The 26220-nt window shown below is 47.6% G+C and overlaps 1 protein-coding gene across 1 annotated transcript in view; it reads right to left on the bottom strand.

Moving 5' to 3' along the window:
• Positions 1-26220, bottom strand: part of LOC138472411 (uncharacterized) — a 227877-nt gene that overhangs the window by 86403 nt on the left and 115254 nt on the right. The window contains exons 11-12 of the mRNA XM_069610557.1: positions 7471-7573; positions 6775-7364 (exon numbers count right to left, since the gene is read on the bottom strand). Of these exons, the coding sequence (XP_069466658.1) occupies positions 6775-7364; positions 7471-7573 (693 nt within the window). The remainder of the gene's footprint in view (positions 1-6774; positions 7365-7470; positions 7574-26220) is intronic.

The following is a 26220-nucleotide window of genomic DNA, read 5'->3' as shown; positions in this document are numbered from 1 at the left end:
AAAGGACAGGGTAAGGGAGACATTCCCCCTGGTGTTGTGATCTATGGATTAAGCATGAGAAAGGGCCAGTAGAAGGGAGTTTTTCCCCTGCATTGTGAAAGCAGGAACCCAATAGTGAAGCAACAACTACGGGCAATAAGCAATGTTGATGTTGATGCTTGAATTGAACTTTACCTTTTGAATTTGAACTGAGAACTTTTACTGCTTTTTAGCATTTCAACCCTGAAACTTTGTTTTGTGCCTTGGAAAAGGATTGAGACCTGGGAAAGGGAGTTATTCCCTCAGGTAGGTAAAGATCCCACCTAACAATTAGAATTGTGATGCGGACTCATTTTTCTGGACCAAGAAGATCCACTAGCTCTTTAGTTTAGTTACAAGTGTAAGGGACAGAAGCAGGGTTCATGACACAGGACAGTGGACTCTTGATTTACAAGGACATTCTGAACGAACCCTTAGTAATTACTTGAACTTTGATTCAAAAGGTAAGACAAAGCATTCTGGGGAGTGTAAGATCTATGTTTCTGGCTGTAAGAACCTTGAATGAAAATGAAGTATGAATTGAATGCAAATAAACAATAGGTGTTTTAGACATGACATCAACTAGCATACCATAAAATCCCTTCTGTGAGGTAGGTAATTCCCTCCTCAGAGACTGATGCAAAACGGGCAGCTCTCCTAGGCCCATGCATCAAAGGAGCACCCCCGTTCAAAGGGATTAGCCTCGCACCAGGGTGCTATATTTCTAAAGCCTTTGATACTAGTGAGAAGAGAAGGGGTGGTGTTCAAGTAGACAGGAGGGCTCTCAATAGTGGATGAAGACTTCCACCATCTTCTTTCTCTTGGCCTCTCTCTCCTTCCTGTCCCTTCCACTTCCTCTAGAGCAAAGCACTTTGGGTGTGATGTCAGAAGGGAAAAGTCCTCTTCTTTCAAGAACAGGGAATGGAACACTATGGCAAGCTAGCTTTAGTCGAATCACCTGCAGACTATTTCCATTAAAAGTAGGGGTCTCCGACAACTTCAGAGATTCACTCTTGAATATAAACCTGAGGAAGAATTCATAGGTCCTCTGTTAGGAGCAGTTGATATTGCCAGTGAGGTGAAGACTTAGTGTCCAAGGCAGAGACGAGCATTGTCCCCTAATCATTCCCTGGGACCATAGAGGATGATCTCCTGCTGGGACACAATCTGCCTCTCTGCCAGCCTGAACAGTACCCAGGACCTCACCAAGTTGTAGGATTCCTGCAGTTGTGGATAATCCTCCCTAGTACTTGGCACACCAAGAAAAAAGACAAAAATGTATCCTGGGCCCCAGGATTGGGACACGCAGCAACCAGAGGACCAAGACAGCCAGTATACCTGCGTTATTACCACTGAATCAATTTCAGCCATGATTTATTCCTGTTCAATACCGTCAAAGCCACAGAAGCCTTTGGAGCTACTGTTGACACTCTTCGTCCTCAAACCTCTGTCTTGCATGTTCAAACCTGTTCACCGCCTCATTGCGCAAGCTGGGATTGTCGTTGCCTCAGGTCGAACTACATGCTCATCATTGCATGCCTTCGAATTGCACTCAAACCACCAGCATCTTTGCAGCCAATTATCACAGTCAGTCGAAGCGACTCTAGTGGTCCATCCATTCCTGATCATCAAGCGATGCATCGAACTTCTCAAACTAAACTATAAATCCAGTCGCCAACATTTTCACCATCTAACAGATCAGTGAATTGACCCTGGTGGCCCTTGCGATCCACAGCTCCTCAAGTGCTTGTTCAAACTGATCCAGTGGAAGCACGCATCCAGTCTCCAGCATCTTTCTTAGTCAAACCAACCGTCGAACTGACCCAGTTACCCTTCCCAACGCATTTGAAATGCAGCAAGCCCCTGTTCGAACTCAGCTCGACACCACTTCCCATCTATAACAATGTAACTGCTGCACCTAAACATGCCAGCTGCGCCTGTCGCAGCCCTAGCGCAAACCTGAAGCTCATTGTTGCACCTGCTGCCTTCAAATTGCCTCTTCATACCGCCAGCATCTTCGCTACAGATCTTCATCAGCAATGACCAGACCCTGGAGGATCCTTTGAATTGCGATCTTCAAACACCTCCCTCAAGCAGTTCGAGTAGGTATATCTTTTAATTGTACATGTATTACCTTTATGATTGTGTTGGTCTAGTTGTGTAGCAGTGTGAGAGCTGAGTGGGAATGTTTGCCTCTACTTATCCTTGTTCTCCTCAAGGGCAGAATCCAATTAGTCACGATAGCCGAGTGGATTCTATGCTATGTGCATTTGGGAACTGTTCGAGGCATTCATTTTCACAGTAATCCATGAATGGCCATTTTTCAAAGATCTTGCTCATAAACGGATTGTTTGGGATTGGGCAATAATTTGACAGCAATGAAGGATCCTCAGATGATTTTTTTCAATGGTGGCATAATCGTGGCTTTCTCAAGGTCAGGAGGGACTTCACTGTTGAAGAAGGAGCAGTTGAAGCGGGTGGTTAAGGCTACGCCTAACATGCTTATTCTTTGTTGGATTGTGATAGCAGGGCAGCGGTGATTTGCAGTGAGGTAGCATTCATTTTGGAATCAGCCATGATCAAGTCTTCAGCGATAATGGGGTGGAATGAAAAAAATGAGAAAGCACATGCAATGGGCAACCTCTTCAAAGTGTACCATCACCGTGCTGCTGTTGGCACCCAGCCCCTGCAACCACTCTACCCTCCAGGACCCAGTATCAGGCCTAGAAATTCATCACAGTGGTCATCATTGTACATTTTCTATTGTACTATTCTACTTTTCTGGTTGCACCCTGACCTCCACTGGTAACATTATCTGCTTTTAACTCGTCTAGGCTTGCACTTGTGCTGACCTCTGATCTGACACACAGAGGTGTAGTGTTTTTACATGTTCTAGAATGGGTATTTGGTCTATTTCTCTACCAAAAGCTACTAGAACTCTTTTTATGAGTTTTTTTTTCTCTGATGTTACCACCAAAATGTAGGTGGTGGGTTGGGGTCAGGCAATATTGGTTGGTGTAGGGGGTTGTGCAGCATCTGTGGTAAATCATTCACAAAAAAGCAAGCAAAAAAATACTCCAGCAGGTGTTTTTCAAGCAATAGATATGCATCACTACAATGTTACCCTGATGTCACTTGATTCACTTACCTTTGTCCTTTTGCTCTTCTTCCTGGGATTATCTAGGTTGTGATACATGCCTTATATACTGGGTTTAAGGTGCGGTCATAATGGCAGTGCCCATTGTGGTAAGATGGGCAGGATAGGTAACACTCCTGGAATAATAATCAGTTTGTGGTGTAAGGGCGTGTAAGGAGGAGACTGAAACACAGGTGGCATGGTTTTGGGCAAATACTTTTATTTGTAGTCAAATAGAAGAGAAAACCCTACATTTCCCTAATTCCAAGAGCGGTTTCCCTGTCTAAACTAAATACTAAGGATATGTCTGAATGTCCGTAAATTAAAAGTGCACCTTCCTGTGTCAAAACCCATTTCCTTCCCTTGGTGAATCTTCTTAATGCAGAAGAGTGGCTCTCTTTCTGCAGAGAGCGGTCTACGTTGCTGGGGATATGGAGGGACTATATCCTTAGTGAATGACTTCCTTCCCCAGGTTGCAGTCCCTTTTGTAGATGCAACAGAAAGTTCCAGTTTTCTACAGTTCATGAAGATTGGGGGAATTACTTCCTTCCTCAGGTTTTTCTTGGGCTCTTGGTCAGAGTTTACTCAAGCTAAAGGGAATGAATCCCTATCCCAGGGTTGGACCAACTTGGTTCACCAGTCTGCCAAATATTGTCCTGCTTTCCCAAAGTCACAGTGCCACTGGGAATGACTTCCTTCCCCTGGTCTTTCTGAGGTTTCTCACAGTGCCTGGGAGACAAATCCTTTCCCCTGGCCCTTCCATTCAGTGTTCACAACAGAGGTTTTGTGTAGCAGCCCTGGTTCACTAACTTACAAGGGGCTGTGATGAAGTAAGGAGTTAGTGATCTCCTTTGCCCTTGGTGGTGGGTCCCAGACCCCTCTTGACTCTTTACAGGTTATCGCTGATATACCTGGTTCTATGCCCTTCTGGGTATTTACTTGGCTCTCTTTATTTAAGGCAATCTCTGTGTTTCTAAACGGGTCCCAGACCCTGGTCCTTGGGGTTTCTGTTCCCTTTTGTCTACCCCCAACAACCCTGGTACCTCTGGTTTCGCTGCTGGGTCTTCTCTGTCTGGCCGGAGTGTTCTTGCTGCTCTGTTCGGTTTCTTGTGTTCTCTCTCTCTTTTGCGTACTCCTCCCTGGATATGGCGGTTTTCTTCCACCTGACTTCTCTGCCCGCACAGAGTGCTTCTTCTGCTCCATTCGGTCTCCCGCATTCTCTCTGACTCACAGGCTACTTTCTGTCTGCGGCGGCTGAACAGTGGTGAGGGCTGGGGAGCTGGAGGCTCCCTCCATGTCCACACGGTTCAGTGGTTTCCATCCACCTAATTTCTCTGCCTGTACAGAGTGCGTCTTCTGCTCTGCTCGGTCTCCCGCGCTCTCTATCTCTCTCGTGCAGGCTTCCCATTAGTTGCAGCAGCTCTGCAGTGGTGAAGGCTGGGTAGCTGGGGGCTCTCTCCACTTCCGCAAGGCTCGGCTGCGATTCCTTCCAGCCCACCAGCCTGCCTGCTTGCAGACCGAGAATGAACACCCCTTCACGTTCTCTTGCATCCCGGTCTCCTGTTCCCTCTTGCGTGACAGAGCCTCCTTTATCGATGCTCCTCGAGGGAGGGCTTATCCTTTTACTTAGTCCTTGTTCCCTTTTTATCTTCCAGTGATTTACAGATTGCCTGTATTGACTAGCGGGCTCCCTTCTTTGGAACAGCCTCGCCCTCCCTCTTCGTCTAGAGCAGGACCTCCTTAAGTTCCGGAAAAGCCTCAAGACCTTCCTCTTTACCTCCTTCCTGCCTCTCTCTCGCAAAGTAGCTTGATTGGTGTGAAGGGCCCTTATGCATCCTCGGGGGCCCTGACCTCCCACATCTTATCATCCCAGCTGCTGTCTATCCTCTGCACTTGCCACCACTGGAGGTTGCACTTACCTTTCTTCATAGCACTTCACCTGCTGCTCTCCATGACCACCACAGCACATGTCCCGTACCCCTCTCCCCTCTGCACTTGCACGTTCTGAACACTCAAAGGCATAGTAGGTTCGTCTTCCCCTCCTCATTGTCTCTTCTTATATTGTTGTATTTAAATGTTTAACATTGTTGTAATTACATTGTCTATCATCCCCTGTCCCCTCCCTGTTGCCCTGTGGGCACTTTGAAACAGTATTTGCTTCCTGCAAAAGCGCCTAACAAGTGAACAATAAATAAATAAATAAATAAATAAATAAATAAGAATGTTGATCTTGGCGCCGCAGGGTATTCTTCATTACTCTGTGCCTATTCTTCGTCTCAGTATTGATGTTCTCAACTGGGTTACTTGTACTCTTCTTCGTCCCAGTTTCCACGCAAGATTCGCATAGGTAGTCCGTACTCTTCCTCCTCTCATTACTTTCTACGGGGGACAAATCCTCTACCCAACACAAGTACATGGATGTGTGTGGGATAATGTGACCCCGTATAGAGTGGGAAGATGAGAGTGGTTGGGGTATGTTTTGACATACTGCGTGCTAAGGGACAATCATACCTAGTCCCATAGTGAGATCCCTCTCCATGAGATGACTAGGTTTGTGACAAAGCGTTGTTCCTTATACAATTCCACATCGTTTCACCAACCTACACCAAATTTTGCATTGTTACCTGTTAGAACCCTCCGGACCTTACTGGCTACATGACATCTGGACACCCCAGCCCTTTCCCCAGATTTCAGCAAAACTCAGAATTTGTGGGTTTGTGGCTTGGTGAAGCGTTGTTCCTTATACAATTCCACACCATTTCACCAATCTGCACCAAGATTTGCATAGTTATCTGTTAGGACCCTCCAGACATTACTAGCTACTTGACATTTGGACACCCCACCCATTTCCCCGGATTTAAGCACCTTCACACATGAGATGGTTGCCTGAAATTGGCGAAACATCAATGTGGTTACAGAAGGATCGGCCCTCAACCCTAAAACCCATGGTTTGTGGGAAATTTTCCGGTAACGTGCCTGACTTACTTCGAGCTCTTAGCTGGAGGTAAATCAGGTGTTCCACGGGAACGTGCCGGTATACGGTAATGCCAGCACGTTAATTCTGCAGCAGAAAAATCGTAATGAGGCCCAATGACCTGCTATAAAGAGGTAGTTTTTGAGAAGTAGGCGTAGCATGTTTTATTCTGTACAGGGAACTGACAATATAACTAAATCCATTCGTTCTACATACAGCATAAATAAATAAATACGGACGGATGTAGAACATGAATTCCTAAGAATCATTAATGAAAATTAAACAATGTTTTGTGCTGTACAACTTCATGCGAAGAATAAAGAGCTACTGTATTATCTTTCTGCAGCTTCTAACAGGATTTTTATTTGGTTTCATTAAAATTTCATTTCACTGTTTCTGGCTCTGCAGTTCCAATGCATTTCATGTTAAAAAACATTGTTTGGGATTTCTGTTTAGGACAACCTGGTTTAATCTAATCCTCATTGAATCTTATGATCAATACAGACCTGCTATCCAAAAAATACCCTCCTTCCTGCTTTGACTGGGTCATACTCTGCATTGCTGAAATATACCACATTGTTTGGTTTCTCTCACTTTTGCCAAATTCTCCCACTATTCAGTTTGTCTGAAATCTAATTTCACTCACCTGGTTCTGGTGACCTGAGGCTCATGTGTGAGATGTGTACCAGTGGACAATCCATCGTCCTGTGACTCTTCTTCGGGATCCCCTTTTATGCAGGATATGCTGCCAGACAGCATGTTGATTTTAGGCTTTGCACTTAACTCATTCCTGCATTTTCTTTTGTCGGGCGATATGCCAAAGCAGAATCTGCTGGCCTCTGACACTTCTTCAACTTTCACATTGAGGGGTGATATGCCACGAGCGTTCTTGTCCAGATCAGGCTCTGCACTTAACTTGTTCCTGCACTTTCTTTTGTCGGGTGACATACCAATGCAGGATCTGCTGGACTCTGACTCTTCTTCAGCTTTGCCATTGAGGGGCGATATGCCGCTAGGCTTTATGTCCAAATCAGGCTCTGCACTGAATTCTGAATTGTGCTTTGCCTTAGAGGGGAATTTCATGACCTTTGGCCTTGCGCCTAGTTCTCTGTCATGCATTGCTCTACTGATGGGTGGTTTGCTGAAGGATGTGGTGTGATTCAGCTCTCCCCTCTGCAGCGAGTGCAGATTGCTGTGAGGAACATGAGCAATGTTGTCAAGCGATGTGCAGGATCTCTGACAAAGTGAAGAAAGGCCATTCAGAGCAATATATGAAAAGGATGACACGGTTCATGCATTTTTTAAGATACTTTCTTTAATTTAAAGAGCAAATGGAACTTACTCTGTTTAGTTCTTTGTCTTTCCTCTCCCATTTTAGGTCCAAGTCATGTGGCAATGATGCTTCGTGGTGCAGCTTAGCTCTACTGTCGTTGGTCATTGAGCTTCTACAAAAAAGAGATAATGCAGATATGTCAAAGCCGAAGGACATGTCAGTATTTGTGCTCAGGATCTGAAATGTTTATGCTTGAGGAGCTCCTTCTGATGTGCTACTTGGAAGTGCTCATTAAGTGATTCAAAGCTATTACTGACTCTTTCTGGTACAACCTGCAATGGTTACATATCCAATGGCCTGAAACACTCAGAGATACTCAGCACAAAACAAACAATGTTGTACTCTCAGAATATGAGCAATATTCATCCTCAAGTGGTATCAGAACTTGAACAAAAACTCTCCAGACTTTCAATTGGGCACTAAAAGCACAGAGCAACTGCCTTGATGGGGGATTTCCTGGTACCCACACCTGTGCAGGCCCTAATGCATCTCTTTAAAGGGTGATGATGCCAAATACAGCATTACGGAGAAGTAAGATAGGACAGCCCTCTTTCTTAGTATGGCAGCTGCTATCCTGTGTAGTTGCAAACTTACAGGGTAATTCATAGAAATTCGCATAAAAGTGGCGCATGCGGCTGGCGCACAGTGTTCCCGTGCGAATGTCTGCGCCAGCCGCGTGTGCTAAAATCGATTTCCGCGCACAGCGTATTCATGGATTTTAGCCTCCAAAAGCAGCCGTGGTGCAGAGTGGCGCAGCGACCCTGCAGCAGCGCCAGTTACGCCCCCAAGAACGCCCTCGCGAAAGGAAAAGCCATCAAAATCCCCAATCCAGCGCAAAGGGCTGCGCCAACCCTGGACCAGTTTACCAGACTGCCAAACAGCAAACGCCAAGCGGGGAACGTGTATTACGGGTTTCGCGGTAACTCCCACACGCGAAAGGGCCTGTGCGAGTGGGGTACGTGTATAACTGTGGTTCGCGTGAATTTTTAGACGCGATTGGCCTGGGTACGTGTATTCCAGGGGTGAGCGGGAAGTTTCACACGGGATCGGGCCTGGGGGAGCGGGGTATGTGTATTTCAGGGGTGCGCGGGAAGTTTCACACGCGATTGGCCTGGGTACGTGTATTTCAGGGGTGCGCAGGAAGTTTCACACGCGATTGGGCCTGGGGGAGCCGGGTACGTGTATTTCAGGGGCTTGCGGGTAGTTTCACATGCGATTGGCCTGGGTACGTGTATTTCAGGGGTGCACAGGAAGTTTCACACGCGATTGTCCTGGGTACGTGTATTTCAGGGGTACGCGGGAAGTTTTACACGCGATTGGCCTGGGTACGTGTATTTCAGGGGTGCGCGGGAAGTTTTACACGCGATTGGCCTGGGAACGTGTATTTCAGGGGTGCGCGGGAAGTTTCACACGCGATTGGCCTGGGTACGTGTATTTCAGGGGTGCGCGGGAAGTTTCACACGCGATTGGGCCTGGGGGAGCCGGGTACGTGTATTTCAGGGGCTTGCGGGTAGTTTCACATGCGATTGGCCTGGGTACATGTATTTCAGGGGTGCACAGGAAGTTTCACACGCGATTGGGCCTGGGGGAGCGGGGTACGTGTATTTCAGGGGCTCGCGGGTAGTTTCACATGCGATTGGCCTGGGTACGTGTATTTCAGGGGTGCGCAGGAAGTTTCACACGCGATTGTCCTGGGTACGTGTATTTCAGGGGTACGCGGGAAGTTTTACACGCGATTGGCCTGGGTACGTGTATTCCAGGGGTGCGCGGGAAGTTTCACACGGGATCGGGCCTGGGGGAGCGGGGTATGTGTATTTCAGGGGTGTGCGGGAAGTTTCACACGCGATTGGCCTGGGTACGTGTATTTTAGGGGTGCGCGGGAAGTTTCACACGCGATTGGGCCTGGGGGAGCCGGGTACGTGTATTTCAGGGGCTTGCGGGTAGTTTCACATGCGATTGGCCTGGGTACGTGTATTTCAGGGATGCACAGGAAGTTTCAAACGCGATTGTCCTGGGTACGTGTATTTCAGGGGTACGCAGGAAGTTTTACACGCGATTGGCCTGGGTACGTGTATTTCAGGGGTGCGCGGGAAGTTTTACACGCGATTGGCCTGGGAACGTGTATTTCAGGGGTGCGCGGGAAGTTTCACACGCGATTGGCCTGGGTACGTGTATTTCAGGGGTGCACGGGAAGTTTCACACGCGATTGGGCCTGGGGGAGCCGGGTACGTGTATTTCAGGGGCTTGCGGGTAGTTTCACATGCGATTGGCCTGGGTACGTGTATTTCAGGGGTGCACAGGAAGTTTCACACGCGATTAGGCCTGGGGGAGCGGGGTACGTGTATTTCAGGGGCTCGCGGGTAGTTTCACATGCGATTGGCCTGGGTACGTGTATGTCAGGGGTGCGCAGGAAGTTTCACACGCGATTGTCCTGGGTACGTGTATTTCAGGAGTACGCGGGAAGTTTTACACGCGATTGGCCTGGGTACGTGTATTTCAGGGGTGCGCGGGAAGTTTTACACGCGATTGGCCTGGGTCCGTGTATTTCAGGGGTGCGCGGGAAGTTTCACACGCAAGTGGCCTGGGTACGTGTATTTCAGGGGTGCACGGGAAGATTTACACGCAATTGTCCTGGGTACGTGTATTTCAGGGGTGCGCGGGAAGTTTTACACGCGATTGGCCTGGGTACGTGTATTCCATGGGTGCGCAGGAAGTTTCACACGCGATCGGGCCTGGGGGAGCGGGGTACGTGTATTTCAGGGGCTCGCGGGTAGTTTCACACGCGATTGGCCTGGGTACGTGTATTTCAGGGGTGCGCGGGAAGTTTCACACGCCATTGGGCCTGGGGGAGCGGGGTACGTGTATTTCAGGGGCTCGCGGGTAGTTTCACACGCGATTGGCCTGGGTCCGTGTATTTCAGGGGTGCGCGGGAAGTTTCACACGCAATTGGCCTGGGTACGTGTATTTCAGGGGTGCACGGGAAGATTTACACGCAATTGTCCTGGGTACGTGTATTTCAGGGGTGCGCGGGAAGTTTTACACGCGATTGGCCTGGGTACGTGTATTCCATGGGTGCGCAGGAAGTTTCACACGCGATCGGGCCTGGGGGAGCGGGGTACGTGTATTTCAGGGGCTCGCGGGTAGTTTCACACGCGATTGGCCTGGGTACGTGTATTTCAGGGGTGCGCGGGAAGTTTCACACGCGATTGGGCCTGGGGAAGCGGGGTACGTGTATTTCAGGGGCTCGCGGGTAGTTTCACATGCGATTGGCCTGGGTACGTGTATTTCAGGGGTTCGCAGGAAGTTTCACACGCGATTGTCCTGGGTACGTGTATTTCAGGGGTACGCGGGAAGTTTTACACGCGATTGGCCTGGGTACATGTATTTCAGGGGTGCCCGGGAAGTTTTACACGCGATTGGCCTGGGTACGTGTATTTCAGGGGTGCGCGGGAAGTTTCACACGCAATTGGCCTGGGTACGTGTATTTCAGGGGTGCACGGGAAGATTTACACGCAATTGTCCTGGGTACGTGTATTCCAGGGGTGCGCGGGAAGTTTCACACGCAATTGGCCTGGGTACGTGTATTTCAGGGGTGCACGGGAAGATTTACACGCAATTGTCCTGGGTACGTGTATTCCAGGGGTGCGCAGGAAGTTTCACACGCGATCGGGCCTGGGGGAGCGGGGTACGTGTATTTCAGGGGCTCGCGGGTAGTTTCACACGCGATTGGCCTGGGTACGTGTATTTCAGGGGTGCGCGGGAAGTTTCACACGCGATTGGGCCTGGGGGAGCAGGGTACGTGTATTTCAGGGGCTCGTGGGTAGTTTCACATGCGATAGGCCTGGGTACGTGTATTTCAGGGGTGCGCAGGAAGTTTCACACGCGATTGTCCTGGGTACGTGTATTTCAGGGGTGCGCGGGAAGTTTTACACGTGATTGTCCTGGGTACGTGTATTTCAGGGGTGCGCGGGAAGTTTTACACGCGATTGGCCTGGGTATGTGTATTTCAGGGGTGCGCGGGAAATTTTACACGTGAATTGGCAGTGTGGGTCCTCCCAGGTATCCCCTCTACCCCCTCCACGGCCCCTGCAGGCAGCCCACACCACAGGGGACTACCCTGCACCCCTGGTCATGTCCCGCAGGCAGCCCATCCACCATGGGCATGCCCCTCAGCCAAGCCACATGTCACGTTGCAATATGATCACCAACTCATGTCTCCGAGCACCCCCAGCCCCAGCAGTCAGGGGCACCTGCCAGCAGGCCCCCACTCATGTCCCCCAGCACCCCCACCCCCCAGCAGTCAGGGGCACCTGCCAGCAGGCCCCCACGCATGTCCCCCAGCACCCCCACCCCCCAGCAGTCAGGGGCACCTGCCAGCAGGCCCCCACTCATGTCCCCCAGCACCCCCACCCCCAGCAGTCTGGGGCACCTGCCAGCAGGCCCCCACTCATGTCCCCCAGCACCCCCACCCCCCAGCAGTCAGGGGCACCTGCCAGCAGGCCCCCACTCATGTCCCACTCATGCCCCCCCCAACATGTCAACATGACCCACAATCATGGCCCTCATGTCCACCAAAATCCCACGGCACGCCACCCCTGCCCAAATAACCAACCAAGCATAACATACACCCCACATAGAAATGCCCATTACATGAAACAACCCAAATGGCATGTATGTACATCAGCACATGTCCGTCTCACACACACACAATGGGTGCCAGTGAATGTGAACACCCACATCGTGACATGCATGAAACCAATGAGAGAATACCACACATTGAAGTACGGGAACAAATGTATTGAACAAAAAATGTGGTGAAAGAAAATCAAATGCCAAACAATGGACATAAGGAAAACAATGCAGAATGTCACATAATGATAAAAAAAGGAAATCAGAATCCAAAATATATGAAATCAAAAATGTCTCCAAAGTCTCCTTCCAGCAAAGCAAATCCAAACCGAAATGAAAAAGTAAAATCAATTGCTCCATGGAAAAATCAAAAAATAAAAAGCCGACAAATGCACACTCCAACTATTTACAAGGATGAAATCCTGGGTCCATGAGCCCAACTGTCCAAAGGAAACCTACAAAAAAGCCTACAGAATAAACAACTATATACAAAAATGTGGGGCATAGTCCATGCGCCCCAAAGGGAAGAAAAAAAGAAAGGAAACTTAACACTAATGAACTATATACAATGGCGGCGGGCAAGTCCAACGGTTCACTGGTTGATGTCATGGGCCAGGGCATCATCGAACTCCTGTTCAATGGCTTGGAGGCGGGCATGTTCACTGGCCTGAGGTCTCGCAGGGATAATGCGGTGTCCAGCTCCAACTCCCTGCGAATACCCTTGAGGCACTCAGCCCGCCTCAGCACCCTGCGCATGGAGTTCTCCGCCCTGACCATTGTGAGCCGTTCCTCCTCCGCCAGCCGCCGCTCCGCACCTATCTGCTGGCCCAACCGCTGCCACATGGAAAACACTCCCATTCCAGGGTTCTCCTGCCCTCCGGCCGATGCCTGCCGCTCTGATGTAGATGGCCCCGAGCCATGATGCCTCCCACGTCGAGCCTGCCGCTGCCTCCGATGCAACTGCCTCTGCCAGCACGACGGCATCCAGGCTGATGGAATCCACCAACGCCGTTGTGTACGTGCCCTGCCCGATGATGCCGGCACATCCTCCATCTGCTGGGGTCCAGTTGCTGGTGTGTCCACCCCTGCTGGACCTCTGACTCCCGACTGTGGCAGGGATGGGAGCCCCACCGAGCTGGCTGCGTTGGTCGGGGCAGGTCCACAGGGGGCCCTGGTGGCATCTGGGCCGGAAGACGGCATGGAGAACGACTGGTGTATAGCCTCCACAGAGGAGGAGAGGGTCGCTAGAGTGGCCGACACATGTACGAAACCCCCGACCATGGTCGCTCCCAACTGGGCCACGTTGGCACGCTGCTCTTCGTGGTGACGTGCGTGCTCCCCCCGGAAAGCACGCACGTCATCACGAATGTCACGCGTGCGCAACGCGACACCAATCAGGACCTTCTCCATACGGCCAGGGGTCCCCTCGTCCGCAGGTAGAGGAGTGCCAGATGACATGGACATCCTGGGCCTGGGATGGGGCATCCTTGCTGGTGCATGGTGGTGCAGTCACAGTGTCAGGGACAGTGACATGCACAGGCCCCTCCACGGCGACCTGTGCTGCCTCCTGCCCCTGGACTGCACCACTTGCACCAGTGGTACCACCCCCACCAGGCCCCATTTGCAGCTCAGTAGCGGCCTCCTCCTCCTCTGTGGAAACCACCAACCTGGATGGCTCCACACCGTCTTCCGCCGTTGCAAGCCCCTGTGGGGGCTCACCCACCCCTTCCGCTGCAGCCGTGGGGGCATCCCCGCCGCTTTGCTCCACAGCGCCGTCTCCGCCCTCTTCTTCACTTGCTGCTTTGTAGAGGGAGACATAGAACACAAGCATCAGGGTACTGTAAAATGGTCCCCTAGACAGGAAGCAATGGCAGATGAGTGACACTGTCAAACTTCACTTCCATCATGTCCCTCCACAACACATGGGTCGGTGCAGGCAAAACACATTCAGTAACAGGCATGGCGCATGCTATGGACATTAGCATACATGTCCAAGGGACTCTTGAAACATACAATGTTGGTTTGAAACTCACATGCATCATGGGTCATGCCTATCACATGCACACACTTCACCGTAGTTTCATCCATCTGGCCTCGTACACCCCAGACACAGTGGATACAAGGATGACTAGGCTGCATCAGTGAATCTGAACATTGTCACAGACATGTGTCATGCATCCATGGCATTCACAAGTCACAGACACGCAAGTCAGACACACAGACATGGACACCATACATGTACATGGCATCAGCAACCCATCCCTCACCCCCACCCATGTCCAGGAACAGAGACTGGCATGCTCTCATGTGTCCATTCCGCATAGAGCTCCCTATGTTGCATTTAAACACATGCACCAACCATGTGGTTCACACATTACTGGTCTCACATGCATGACCATGATGTCCCTGCACACACACATACGTACATGGCCTATGTCACACATACAGGCAAGTATCAGACAACCAGCACACTGCAACATGCCCTGTCTCACACAGCAATGCTTGGCCACTTACCGCTCAACTCCAGACGGGTCTGCCTCTCAAGGATCTGGGCTTGGAGCGCTGGGCGTACGCGTTCCAGGACTCTCAGCTGGATGGTACTCATGTGGCCCTGGCCCCCCTCCATGAGGCGCCGGGCCTTTAAGAGGGTCCTGGACCTCAAGTCCTGCCAGCGCTTCTTGACTTGCTTGATGTTGCGGGTTGCCACCCCCTCCGCGTTGATGGTACCACAAGGTCGACCCAGATCCTGTCCCGTCCTTCCTTGTTGGCGTGTGATGATCCGAAGAGGGCATCATAATGCCCCAGGACAAGCTCCACCAGGACACCAACTTCCTTCTGACTGAAGCTGGTGGCCCTCTGCCCCTCTGGCTGGGGGTCGCCAGTGGTCTCAGATGGTGTTTGCCCCGACATGGCGACCCCCGAGGCAGGCGTGGGTGGGCAACTGGGTCCTGGGGCTGGGCTGTGGAGCGATGGTATACCAGTCGGGAGTCTTCTGTTCCAGCAGGGGTGAACACAGCAACTGGACCCCTGCAGATGGCAGATGTGCAGGCACAAAATGGCAGGGCACGATGGCAGCAGGCAGACAGGCAGCAGCAGATGGCTCGTGGGAGGCTGGTTGGGGCTCTGGGGGGCAGTAATTCGGCCTTTTGGGCAGGAGCGTGGTCTTCCGTGTGTTTTCGTGAGGCCAGCTTAATACGGAGTGATTTGGCACGTGAAATTCTTGCACGTCAGCGTGTAATTCGAGGAAAGTCCCTTAGCGCGTAGGCGCGTCAGCACGCATACGCGATTTCATTGGACCAAAGGCCCTCAGCGCGTAAGCGCGTCTGTGACGTATCGCGCACGGGCCTGTACCTGTACGTGCTTTTCGTGGGGTTCGGTGCGTGTGTTTTCCAGGCGTTGGGGTTCACACGCTATTACTTCACAGCGGGTGGGTGTTGGTTACGCGTTCTTCTACACACAAGGCAGACGGTGAGTGGTACCCCGCTCGCCCAGGCCCAATCGCGTGTGAAACTTCACGCGCAATCCTGAAATACACGTACCCAGGCCAATCGCGTGTGAAACTTCACGCGCACCCCTGAAATACACGTACCCAGGCCAATCGCGTGTGAAACTTCACGCGCACCCCTGAAATACACATACCCAGGCCAATCGCGTGTGAAACTTCACGCGCACCCCTGAAATACACGTACCCAGGCCAATCGCGCGTGAAGTTTCACACGCGATTGGCCTGGGTACGTATATTTCAGGATTGCGTGTGAAGTTTCACACGCGATTGGGCCTGGGCGAGCGGGGTACCACTCACCGTCTGCCTTGCGTGTAGAAGAACGCGTAAGAAACACCCACCCGCTGTGAAGTAAGGCAGACGGTGAGTGGTACCCCGCTCGCCCAGGCCCAATCACGTGTGAAACTTCACGCGCAATCCTGAAATACACGTACCCAGGCCAATCGCGTGCGAAACTTCACGCGCACCCCTGAAATACACGTACCCAGGCCAATCGCTTGTGAAACTTCATGCGCACCCCTGAAATACACGTACCCAGGCCTATCGCATGTGAAACTTCACGTGAACCCCTGTAATACACGTACCCCGCTCCCCCAGGGCAAATAGCGTGTAGAACTTCCCGCGCACCCCCGAAATACACGCACACGCTATTTTTCACACAGCGGGTGTCCGTGTTTGTCACGTACCCCTTTGCACGTCATTTGTCCTAGAGGCCCACAGTATGGGACATTCTACATAGATGTATATACCTGCTTTTTGTGGGCGCACATTTTTTTCATGCGCAGGGACGCGGCCGCCTGCCTTCGTGTGGGGGACGTGTTTAGGCCTGTGCGCGTCTTTGCCCGTGCACTGTTTTGCCCTATTCGATTCCATGAATACGTGTTGTAGGCGAGCTTGTCGGCGTTCAGCGCACTTGCCTCCTGTACTTCCCCCGTGACGCCCACATTTTCACGAGTTGTTCCCCATTCCGCATGTCACGCCCCGTGTTCCGCCTACTTTTGTTATGTGCGCCGCGCTATGTGCGCTTTCGCTGTGGCCTTAGCGCACGCCGTTAGATGACCTGTGCGCCGGTGTGCGCCGCGCACTTTTTCAACGCACATCCCAGATTTTACTCGCGCACGGACTTCCATGAATAGATGTGCGCTGGTTTCCCAGTTCAGCAGATAGGTGCAGCTTTTACCTAACACCATGCACTTCACTGATATGCGCTGGGTGAGGGATAAAGCTTGCTATGCCCACTACTCACTAGTGTAGACAGCAGTTTTGGCACTACACTCCCTGAGGTCTTCATTGCGCCCCGTGATTGGCAATAAGCTGTTACAGAATTAGTCTATTAGTGTGAATTAGGAGCAAGACATGGGTTTCATGGTTCATCCAGTTTACAAAATGGCCATTAATTTGACATTTTAAATAATTACAATGAAGGATAGATAGTTCAAATGCAGGATATTTAACTGTATGTTCAATGCTCTGATGTGTGTATATATAAATAGAAATAAAGATAGGCAGCGGGAAATGAATGAAAAATAACAGAAATACAAAGTCATCTGTTATAGAAGCTTTTTAATAAAGAACAAATATTTGTGCAAGAGTGCAGCCAGCTACACGTTTAGTGCCCCACCAAGCACTTGTTCACGCTGAAAGAACACCATATATACATATATTTTATGGGGCAGTGGTCGCCGCCCTATAGTTAAGGTGAAACCATTGTACATAGATGTTTCACAAATGTCTATTGCTAATAACCTTTGACTCGCTGGATGGATTTGGATGACATTTTCCAAACAAAAAGTTTGTCATGGGCCCCCTGCAAACTGGAAATTCTGGGAAAGATTTGCTAAAAAATGAAAAAGTCATTAAGATAACAAAGAAACGCTGTTTTCGGCCTACTACCATTCATTTTCCCATAGAGAAAAAGTGCAATTTGTGGGAAGCCATAGTGCGAAAACTGCTGGGTTAATTTGGACCAAATAAGAGACAACTTGGGCACAAAGCATCATTTCCTTGACTGGTTTTAGGAAAATCTGACCAGTCATTTTTTTAAAATATTTGACAGAGAAGAGGATAGCCCCTGCTCCTAAAAACTAAAAACTTTTATTTACCTCGAATGAGGCTTTGTAGCAGAGGCTGAGATGCTTCTCAGAAATGAAAATCAGGCCTTTCTTCCCGATATTCTATTGCTAATAACCCTTGACTTGCTTGATGGATTTGAATGAAATTTTCCAAACAATTAGTTTGTCAAGGGTGCTCACAAAATGGAAGTTTTGGGAGCAATTCATTAAAAAATGAAAAAGTATAAAAGAAAACAATAAATTACAGTTTTCAGCCTACTTCCATTCATTGTCAAGAAAAAGCACAGTTTTTGAACGCCCGTAAGGTGAAAATCATTGGTTTGGACCAAAAAGAAACAACTTGGGCACACAGTGTTAACTTAATTTCCTTGCCTAGTTTGAGGTAATTCCATCCAGTAGTTTTTAAAATATTCGACAGAGAAGGGAGTGACCCCTACCCCTTAAAACGTTTATATATATATCGGTCTTGGTGCTTTGCAACAGAGAGGCGGACAGGCGTTTCAATTTTTAGTTTTTTTCTCGATGCAAGTGATTCCTGCGATAAGCCAAAAGTAAAAAGTTATTACGCTATTTGGAGAGGAAAAAGGATCCAATCAAGCTTTTAAATGACCTCCATCAGGACCTTCAAGTCTAATAACCGTCTCTCAACTTCAAAGAAAGACTCAAAACCCTTCTGTTTACGTAGTCACTCCCAGGGGAACACTGACTGCTTTGAACAACAGCGCTTAGTTGGCCTGGCCGTAGATGCTATATAAATGCCAATATCCATAGCAATAGAAATCACATCAGAGGTCGGGAGTAAGAAAGACGACACCATGTGAAGTTGGGGATTTGGAGATGGGTTGGTGAGCCAATTGCGGTTACAAAATTGTTTGGTTTATCGAAGGAAGACTCCAGCAAGCCCGTGAGATTGCTACAGCAGCGCTGCACGACATGCTGAGACAAAATATGCGTCACACGAAGCGATGAGTGACAGAGGGTAATGGGAGAGTGTTAGGGATGCGAAAAGCAATTAGGTGGAGTGAGGGGACCTGGAAAAAAGAAACGGGACACATGTTGAGTGCCTGTGAGGACGGGGAAGATGCTTTAATTTTGAGAAGTTGTTCCCTTTATCACATGAATAAGCGTTATTGGAAATGATTACTGTGAATTTATTGCAGGAAAAAGGAGTTTTAAAAAAGGTTTGACATCTGCAGAACCTACATCTACTGGGCAGGGGGCCTTGGGTGTTTCGTAACAAACTAGTGGTGACATGGCCAGTGGCCAAAGAAAACTATTGGTGCAACAATTACAATGGCCATGGATAGAGTGCCCTGGGAAAACTATAGTATAACAAAACCCCTCAAATTCAGTGGAAAATATTGGTTACAGTGATCAGATTTAATGCAACAAAACCCTTGAAATTGAGAACTCGAAAAAAAAGCACTCAAGCAAGTCCACCTTAACTGTGCTCCTCCTTTTGCGCAGTGTATGCCAACAATGATGACATCACATATGGCGTCACTGATTACATCATGCATGACATCACTGATGACATCACTTATGGTGTCATTAATTATATCAATCATGATATCACTGATTGCATCAATAATGACATCATACATAAAATTATTGATTACATAAATTAGAATATCTTTGTTCACCTCTTTAGATAAATATTTTATTTTCATACACTTAATAATAACATGACATGGAAAAATACACTGATACAGAAGAATCATATTAGTATGTGTGGAAAATTAATTTGTCGTACTTATGAACTTATACAATTTAAAAGAAAAATATGTAGCATCATACACAATGGTTTGAATTTCATGTATTAGTAGGCAATTACAATTTAAATTTACAATTCTCCTTACAGTAATACCATTACATGAACACATTAATTTCTAAATGACAAGTTTTATAAAAAAAAAATAATCACATATAAAAGAAAGCATGTACCCGTGTGCATTGTGATAGTTTCGTATCTAAGAATTTGAAGTTTGGTTAATATACACAAAAATTAGCTACTTATACCGCATAATTACATTTATAGTACATACAGCTTATATACTACTCTTCATTGTAATAATGTCTGTATGCACCTACAATTATGCACTGTACATTACATTTAAAGAAACAAGGGCAGAATACAATGTAGTGTGTAAGTATGAAATATGTTCATATATGTTATGTAACAAAACAGTCATGTTTCAAAATGCAGTTAATAAAATCAGTGATAACAGTGATATTATGTATGATGTCATTTGGGACACCATCATTGATGCCATGTGTGATGTAAATAGTGGTCACCAGTGATGTAATCATTGTGGTCATTTGCTACGGAACAGGGGGTGCATTGTTAAGGTAGACTTGGCTTAAAATTTTAGTCTTGCATTTCACGGGTTTTGTTGCAGTAAATATGATCCCCTTAACTCTATCTTAACTAATGTTTTTTCACTGAATACATGTATGTATTCTTTTTAGCAGCATATAGGTCGTTTTGTTGCAGGTTCAAGTGTACTTAATATAAGTTTAAAGTTCTGGTGTGCTCAATTAGAGACCAGTCAGTGACCATGACTGGTTACAGGGCAAGGCAATATTAATGGAGGCCACAAGTCAGTAATCACTGAATTGCCCCATGAAGCATTAAAATGGGCCATCATTCCAAGGGGAGGCTGGGGCAAGTTGTCAATTAACTGTGCGTGCTACCACAAAAGGCCAGAATCAATTTTAAGTTTGCATGCACCATTAAGAGATCAAAAACATCACCCAAATCTTCATTAAATAGCATTGGTTAGCACCAAGCCCAGACTCATATTTACAATAACTTAAATATGATGACATGACAATGAAAATACCTTCAATCCTGGCTAAAGAAATTGACCTTCTTGTGTGACCAATGAACCACCATGAGCAACAACACTGTGGAGCTTAAAGCCAAATAAGTGCAAAGGAGACAATGTAAGAAGACAGGTCTTCTCCTGCAACACACATGGACACTGGAATAAACCACCTTAACCAGCATGGGTCACAGCATGGCAAGTTCCCTCACATGGAACAAACACATCACAGGCCACAGAAAGGCAGCTTCACTCACACAGAACAGGCACAGCATTGGCTCAGCATGGCAAAATTTACTTTCACAGAATGGGCACAACATGGGCCATTGAAGAGCAAGATTTAGTCACACAGCATGGGCCACAATAGGGCAAGGTTCTCTCAAACAGAATGGGTACCACAAGGGTCACAGCTATGCAAGCTTCACTCACATAGAACAGGTATAGCATGAGTCACAGCAGTGCAGGCTTCACGCCCACAGGATCTGGTTTCAATAAGCCAAGTGATCCCCTCATTGCACATACCAGAGATAATAAAGGGTGTACATGTCTGAAGAAGGCAGACCGTATAAAGAGAAAAGGGAGACATGTTCCTGGAGAGGCACAGACATAGATTGAGAAAGTGAAGGGCATACATGTCACCAGAAAGTAGATCACATACAGGCAACCCAGACAGAACTCGTTTGAACAAAACATATATTTTTGCAGCTATTTAAACTAGCTTTAAAAGTATGCAAGCTCAATTGTTGACACGCATCCTAGAAATCATGCCAATTTCTTTAAAACTGCAAATATTAGGGTACAAATCTGTCAACTCCTCCTTGCTCCAGAATGGAAGACTTCCTCTCCCTGAGGCTCTCTCCCAAAACGCACTAATTTTTCAGGAACTCGACTGTATTTACCACTTACAACATCCAATTAAACTTCATTCCTATTTTAGAATCTTAGTAATAGGCTTGTCAAGCTTGAACAAATCCAACATAAATCTCTGCTAAAAACGTTTTTTTAAATCCTAGAAAGCTTTAAACTTCTTTTACTCTAGTGGGAGCTGGCCAATCAGAAACTGCCCTCACCTTCTATAACTTCATCTGTAGGCCTTGAGGTGAAATCATAAAACACAGAAATACTATCCTACCCATGAGAATTTCATGCTTGAAACAATTGTGTATGGGCGCTCTATAAATAAAATATCATATCATATCATATCATGCTGGTTGCACTTGGCATATAGGGCCTCATTACGAGTTTGGCGGTGTGGTAATGCAATGGTAACAGAGTAACTACTGAATTACCGCTGCATTATTACAGCGCTGAACTACAAGTTTGGTGGTAATGCAGAGAAAACATCTTCAGCAGATTGCTGGAGGTAATTCCGCTGCCTAACCACCCAAAAACAGCCAAATCAGTGGTTTTACCACCAGTGGTAATACCGCGAAAACCCCAAAGGAGTTCTATGGACTCCAATTAATGGGAACCAACACTGCCTACCACCATTTGTAATCCAGCGGTAATACCACTGGTGGTAATACGGCCGGACCAAGTGGTGGTAACGGTTATACCTCAGTGGTATTATCGCCAAGATACCATCCATTTTGTAATGAGGCTAATAGTCTGTAATCCATCAGTTTTCACAACACTGCTCTCATGGGTTCTTCATGTTACTGCACTGCTCTCATGGGTTCTTCATGTTACTGCAAGTTCTATGAGAAAATGGCCAAAGGCCAGTTTCTTTCGAATACAATCCTTTCATGTGGTAGAATCAGAGACTTTTGAAAACGGCAGGCTCTTTGCGCCTCCTAAGCGTGACCACTCTGATGTTTCGCCCCCCTCTCTTTATTTCTTGTACTTGTTTTCCTTTTAACCTTTCATTTTCAGGTGCTTCCTGCACTCCTTTTATGTCTTTGTTTTTCTTTCACTTTGTTGTGCACACTTGCACCTTCTTTTGCTATACTTTCTTTGTGATGTGCCTCTGGCACACTTTCCTCTTTCTATCGTGCACACTTGCACCTGTCCATTTCCTTATCGTGCCTCTTGCACACTTCTTTCACTCTTCTGTGTACTGGTCTCCTCCTTTCGGGTCATATGCACCCTTTTCTCTTTTTGTATATCTCTTTAAATATCTTTACTCTGGACATCACTTTATTGCTGCGCCGCTAGTGTGTTTAAATGTCTTTACTCTGGATTCTGTTTTATTTCTGTGCCACTAGCGCGCTTTCTCCTTCTTTCTTACTTTCTGTCCTTGTATGTGTTCACTCTTGCTTCCTGCTCCATGCCGCTTTATGAAATCTTTTCTTTCTCCTTTTCTGCTCCAGCCAGCTGCACGCTCCAGAGTTTCTCTCTCTCACTTGTTCGAAACTCACCGGGTAGCGCAGCAATCTTTCCTGGATGCATTGGGTCGAGGTCAGGGTCTCACCACCTCCCCTCAGATACCCTTGGACTGGCACACGTCCCAAGGGAACGAGCACTTCGCTAAACACTGCCAGCAGGATACTGGCTGCCTCGCTCCAGCTGCCTAGCCATGCTACAGCCCCTCACGAACACCGAGCCAGCATCTCGGCATGCCGTTCTCCTCCGGATCCTCCAGGGTTCTCTTCCTGCAGCTCCTCTGGTCCAGTCAGCATCCCCAGCACACCCTTTCACCTGTGCAGAACCACAACATTTATAGTCCTCAGTGGAGTCAAGTGGAGTCAGGTGTGAATGATTACAGTAGAGTGCCTGACTCTGCCTGACTCTATTAGTGGGACAATTAAATGGTAGTTGATAGTAGTCTTTCACCAGTTTTTCCATATGTAATCCGTGTTACTCCTGATCACCTCTTCCTCGTCCCAGTACTTCTTGGACATGGGGAGGGGGAGATGGGGTGTGCTTGGAAAATACCCCATTAAGGCTGAGGGAGAGTGAGTTGGGGTACAATTATGAAAGAAGGAGTACCATGTCTCGCCCTTGGGTATTTTCCTCCCAATGCTCCGTGACCTTCAACTCAGGTGATCCTCCCTCGCTTGTCTACTCCCAGGGTCAGGATCCAAAAGTGATGGCCCTGAGCTGGCCACCTGAATGGAAGATCCCGGGAGAGTAGGTGGGAAAATACCGTCAGGTTTCTCACATTTGACACACACTTCTCACACACTCTCTTGACACATGCTTGTACAACATGTGCAACTACACCATGTGCATATATCACACCTGCACCTACAACACACGCACCTACAATATGCAGATGTATGACATGTGGACGTATGACACATGCTCCTATAGCACATGCTCCCATAATACACCCTCTGACGACACACATTCTTATAACACACACTATTATGACAGAGGCTCCTATAACACATGCTCCTACAATCGAATCCAGTCAGCGCCTACAAGCATTCAAAGGTTTGTCATCCAAACAAGCATCCAAATACCTGGGAACCTCGGAGTTGGTCCCCAGACAAACCATGATCCAGGCTGCAGGCTGAACCAGAAACACTAATAGGAGGTGCGCAGGGGTCAGTGAGTCCCGACCCCAATAACTCCAACCGTTTGAAACCTAACAACATAATAAGCTCTACTCTCCGCCCTCTGAAACTGATACAGAACAGGACTGCGAGACTTGTCCTTGGCCTCAAGCTCAGGGATCGTATCTCTCTAGGACTGAAATCTCTTCACTGGCTCCCAGTGGCTGCGAGGATTAAGTTCAAAACCCTCTGCATTGTCCATAAGGCCTTCTGGGGCCTGGAGCCGCAATACCTTCAACTCTCTCTTCCTAAATATCTTCCTTCTCAAGCTCTTCGCTCATCCGCATCCAACTCCCTCAAGGTCAGTCGCTTCTTCAAGCAACGAGCTGGTGGTAGATCTCTCTCTTTGGCAGGGGCCTCCCTCTGGAACAGCCTTTCTGCGTCCCTGAAACTTGAGGAGAACCATCTCCGGTTCCGGAAAAACCTCAAAACCTTCCTCTTTGCCTCTGCTTTCTCTCTACCTCTCCCCTGTTGAATTCCTGGCTGAAACGGCACTGGTTACCCTTTCTGATTCTTGGGCACAGGCCCCGCCAGTGGCCCACCTGCACTGCCTTCCTGGCAACCCCAGCACCTGCGGACTGTTTTCTGTATCCCTACAGTCCCCTCTACCAGCACTTATGTCTGCACTTACCTTGGATTTGCCACCTGTAGCCGCTTTTTTTATCTTATTTTTTACATAAATACATAAAAACAGTTAAACATTTTTATTAAAAACAAACAAATATACATTTTTATTCCAAACAAACAAATATTCAAACAACTCATCACATTAATTTCACTATGAATCATTTTAGAGTAAAAATAAAATATATTGAAACAAAGCGGGATGAGTCAAGGTTACCATGATATTTAATTTCAATATATTTGTTTTAATGTATTAATAAAGTTTATTATGCTGTTACTTTAGTGTTATTATTTCTGCTGCTTGTAGTTTTTGTTGGTTTAACCTTAACTCTTTTGTAAAAAACTGTTTTTTGAAATTATATATATATATATATATTCACTGAAAACCCCTTAGTTAAGGTGCAGTTAAGGTGTGCAGATGTAATGCAACAAAACCCTTGAAATTCAGCAGATGTGGGAAGTCATATAAGGGTTTTTCAGTGAAGGGTTATGTTCTGCCATAGTTTCTTTACAGGCCACTATCCACGGCCTAAGGTCACAGCCAGTAAGGACGGCCTTCATCCGTGTCCTCTGTACATGTTCCCCCATATGTTTCTTTTGGACCCACGCTACATTTCTATCGGGCCCACTAGCTAGGGCCTTCGGCCCTGGCCAGTGAGCACAGCCTTTGGCCCTGCCCACTGTATCTTTTAAAACACTACCTTTCTTTCCCACTCACTAGCCAAGGCCTTTGCCCATGACCATTGGCCCTGGCCTTCGGCCAAGACCCCTTTACATGTTACGTCAATAGCTTTCTTCCAGACCCACTAGCCATGGCCAAACCCAAGGCCTTCAGTCGTGGCCGCTCGACATATTGCTCTAATAGGTTTCCTAAATGAGCCAACTTGCCATGACCTTCGGCTATTGCCACAACATTAGGTTTCTTTTAGGCACACTACCATGGCCTTTGGCCATGTCCACTTTCCATTTTGCACCATTCAGTTCCTTAAAGTAGCCCATACCCTATGCGTACTTGGTGTGTCCGAAGTACGCATATCCTTCGCCACACCAATTACTCCCCATATCACTATAGCTGTAAGATACCTCCATTTTTGGTGCAATCTCATTATTTTAACATAGTTTTCCCCATAACCGCAGTTATATTTGCAAGGTACTAGAAATAACCATGATTATTTGTAAACGCCTGCAAATAGCCACAGTTATTTTCATGTGATGCATTTTCACTCCTGATCCCATTTTTTACTATAATCGCGGTTATCCCCAGTATAACCCTGGTTATGTGAAAACGTTTGAGCTCTGAACTTGGTCCCCAAACCCCACACCCGCCAACTTCTCATAGTGTCCTCTTTCTCCCTCCCCACTTCTATCCTGATACCATTTCATCCTTTTTCCTCCTCTAAATTGCATTTGTTACTTCTTTTCGTTTTTCGGCTAACAACAGTTATACCATTATGGCCCTGGTTATCTCTTGCATTGAACAAAGAAAATTGCAGGTTTTTCGTTTCTGAAAAGCCTCTCTGCTGCAAATATAACTATAATTTTGGAAGAAGGGGGCACCCCTTTCTCCGTCCAATATTTTAACAACTACTGGACGAAATAACCCCAGATTC

This window comes from Ambystoma mexicanum, chromosome 8 (assembly GCF_040938575.1).
Source record: "Ambystoma mexicanum isolate Mex_15411 chromosome 8, UKY_AmexF1_1, whole genome shotgun sequence".
NCBI lineage: Eukaryota > Metazoa > Chordata > Amphibia > Caudata > Ambystomatidae > Ambystoma > Ambystoma mexicanum.
This window is presented reverse-complemented; position numbering and strand designations above follow the sequence as displayed.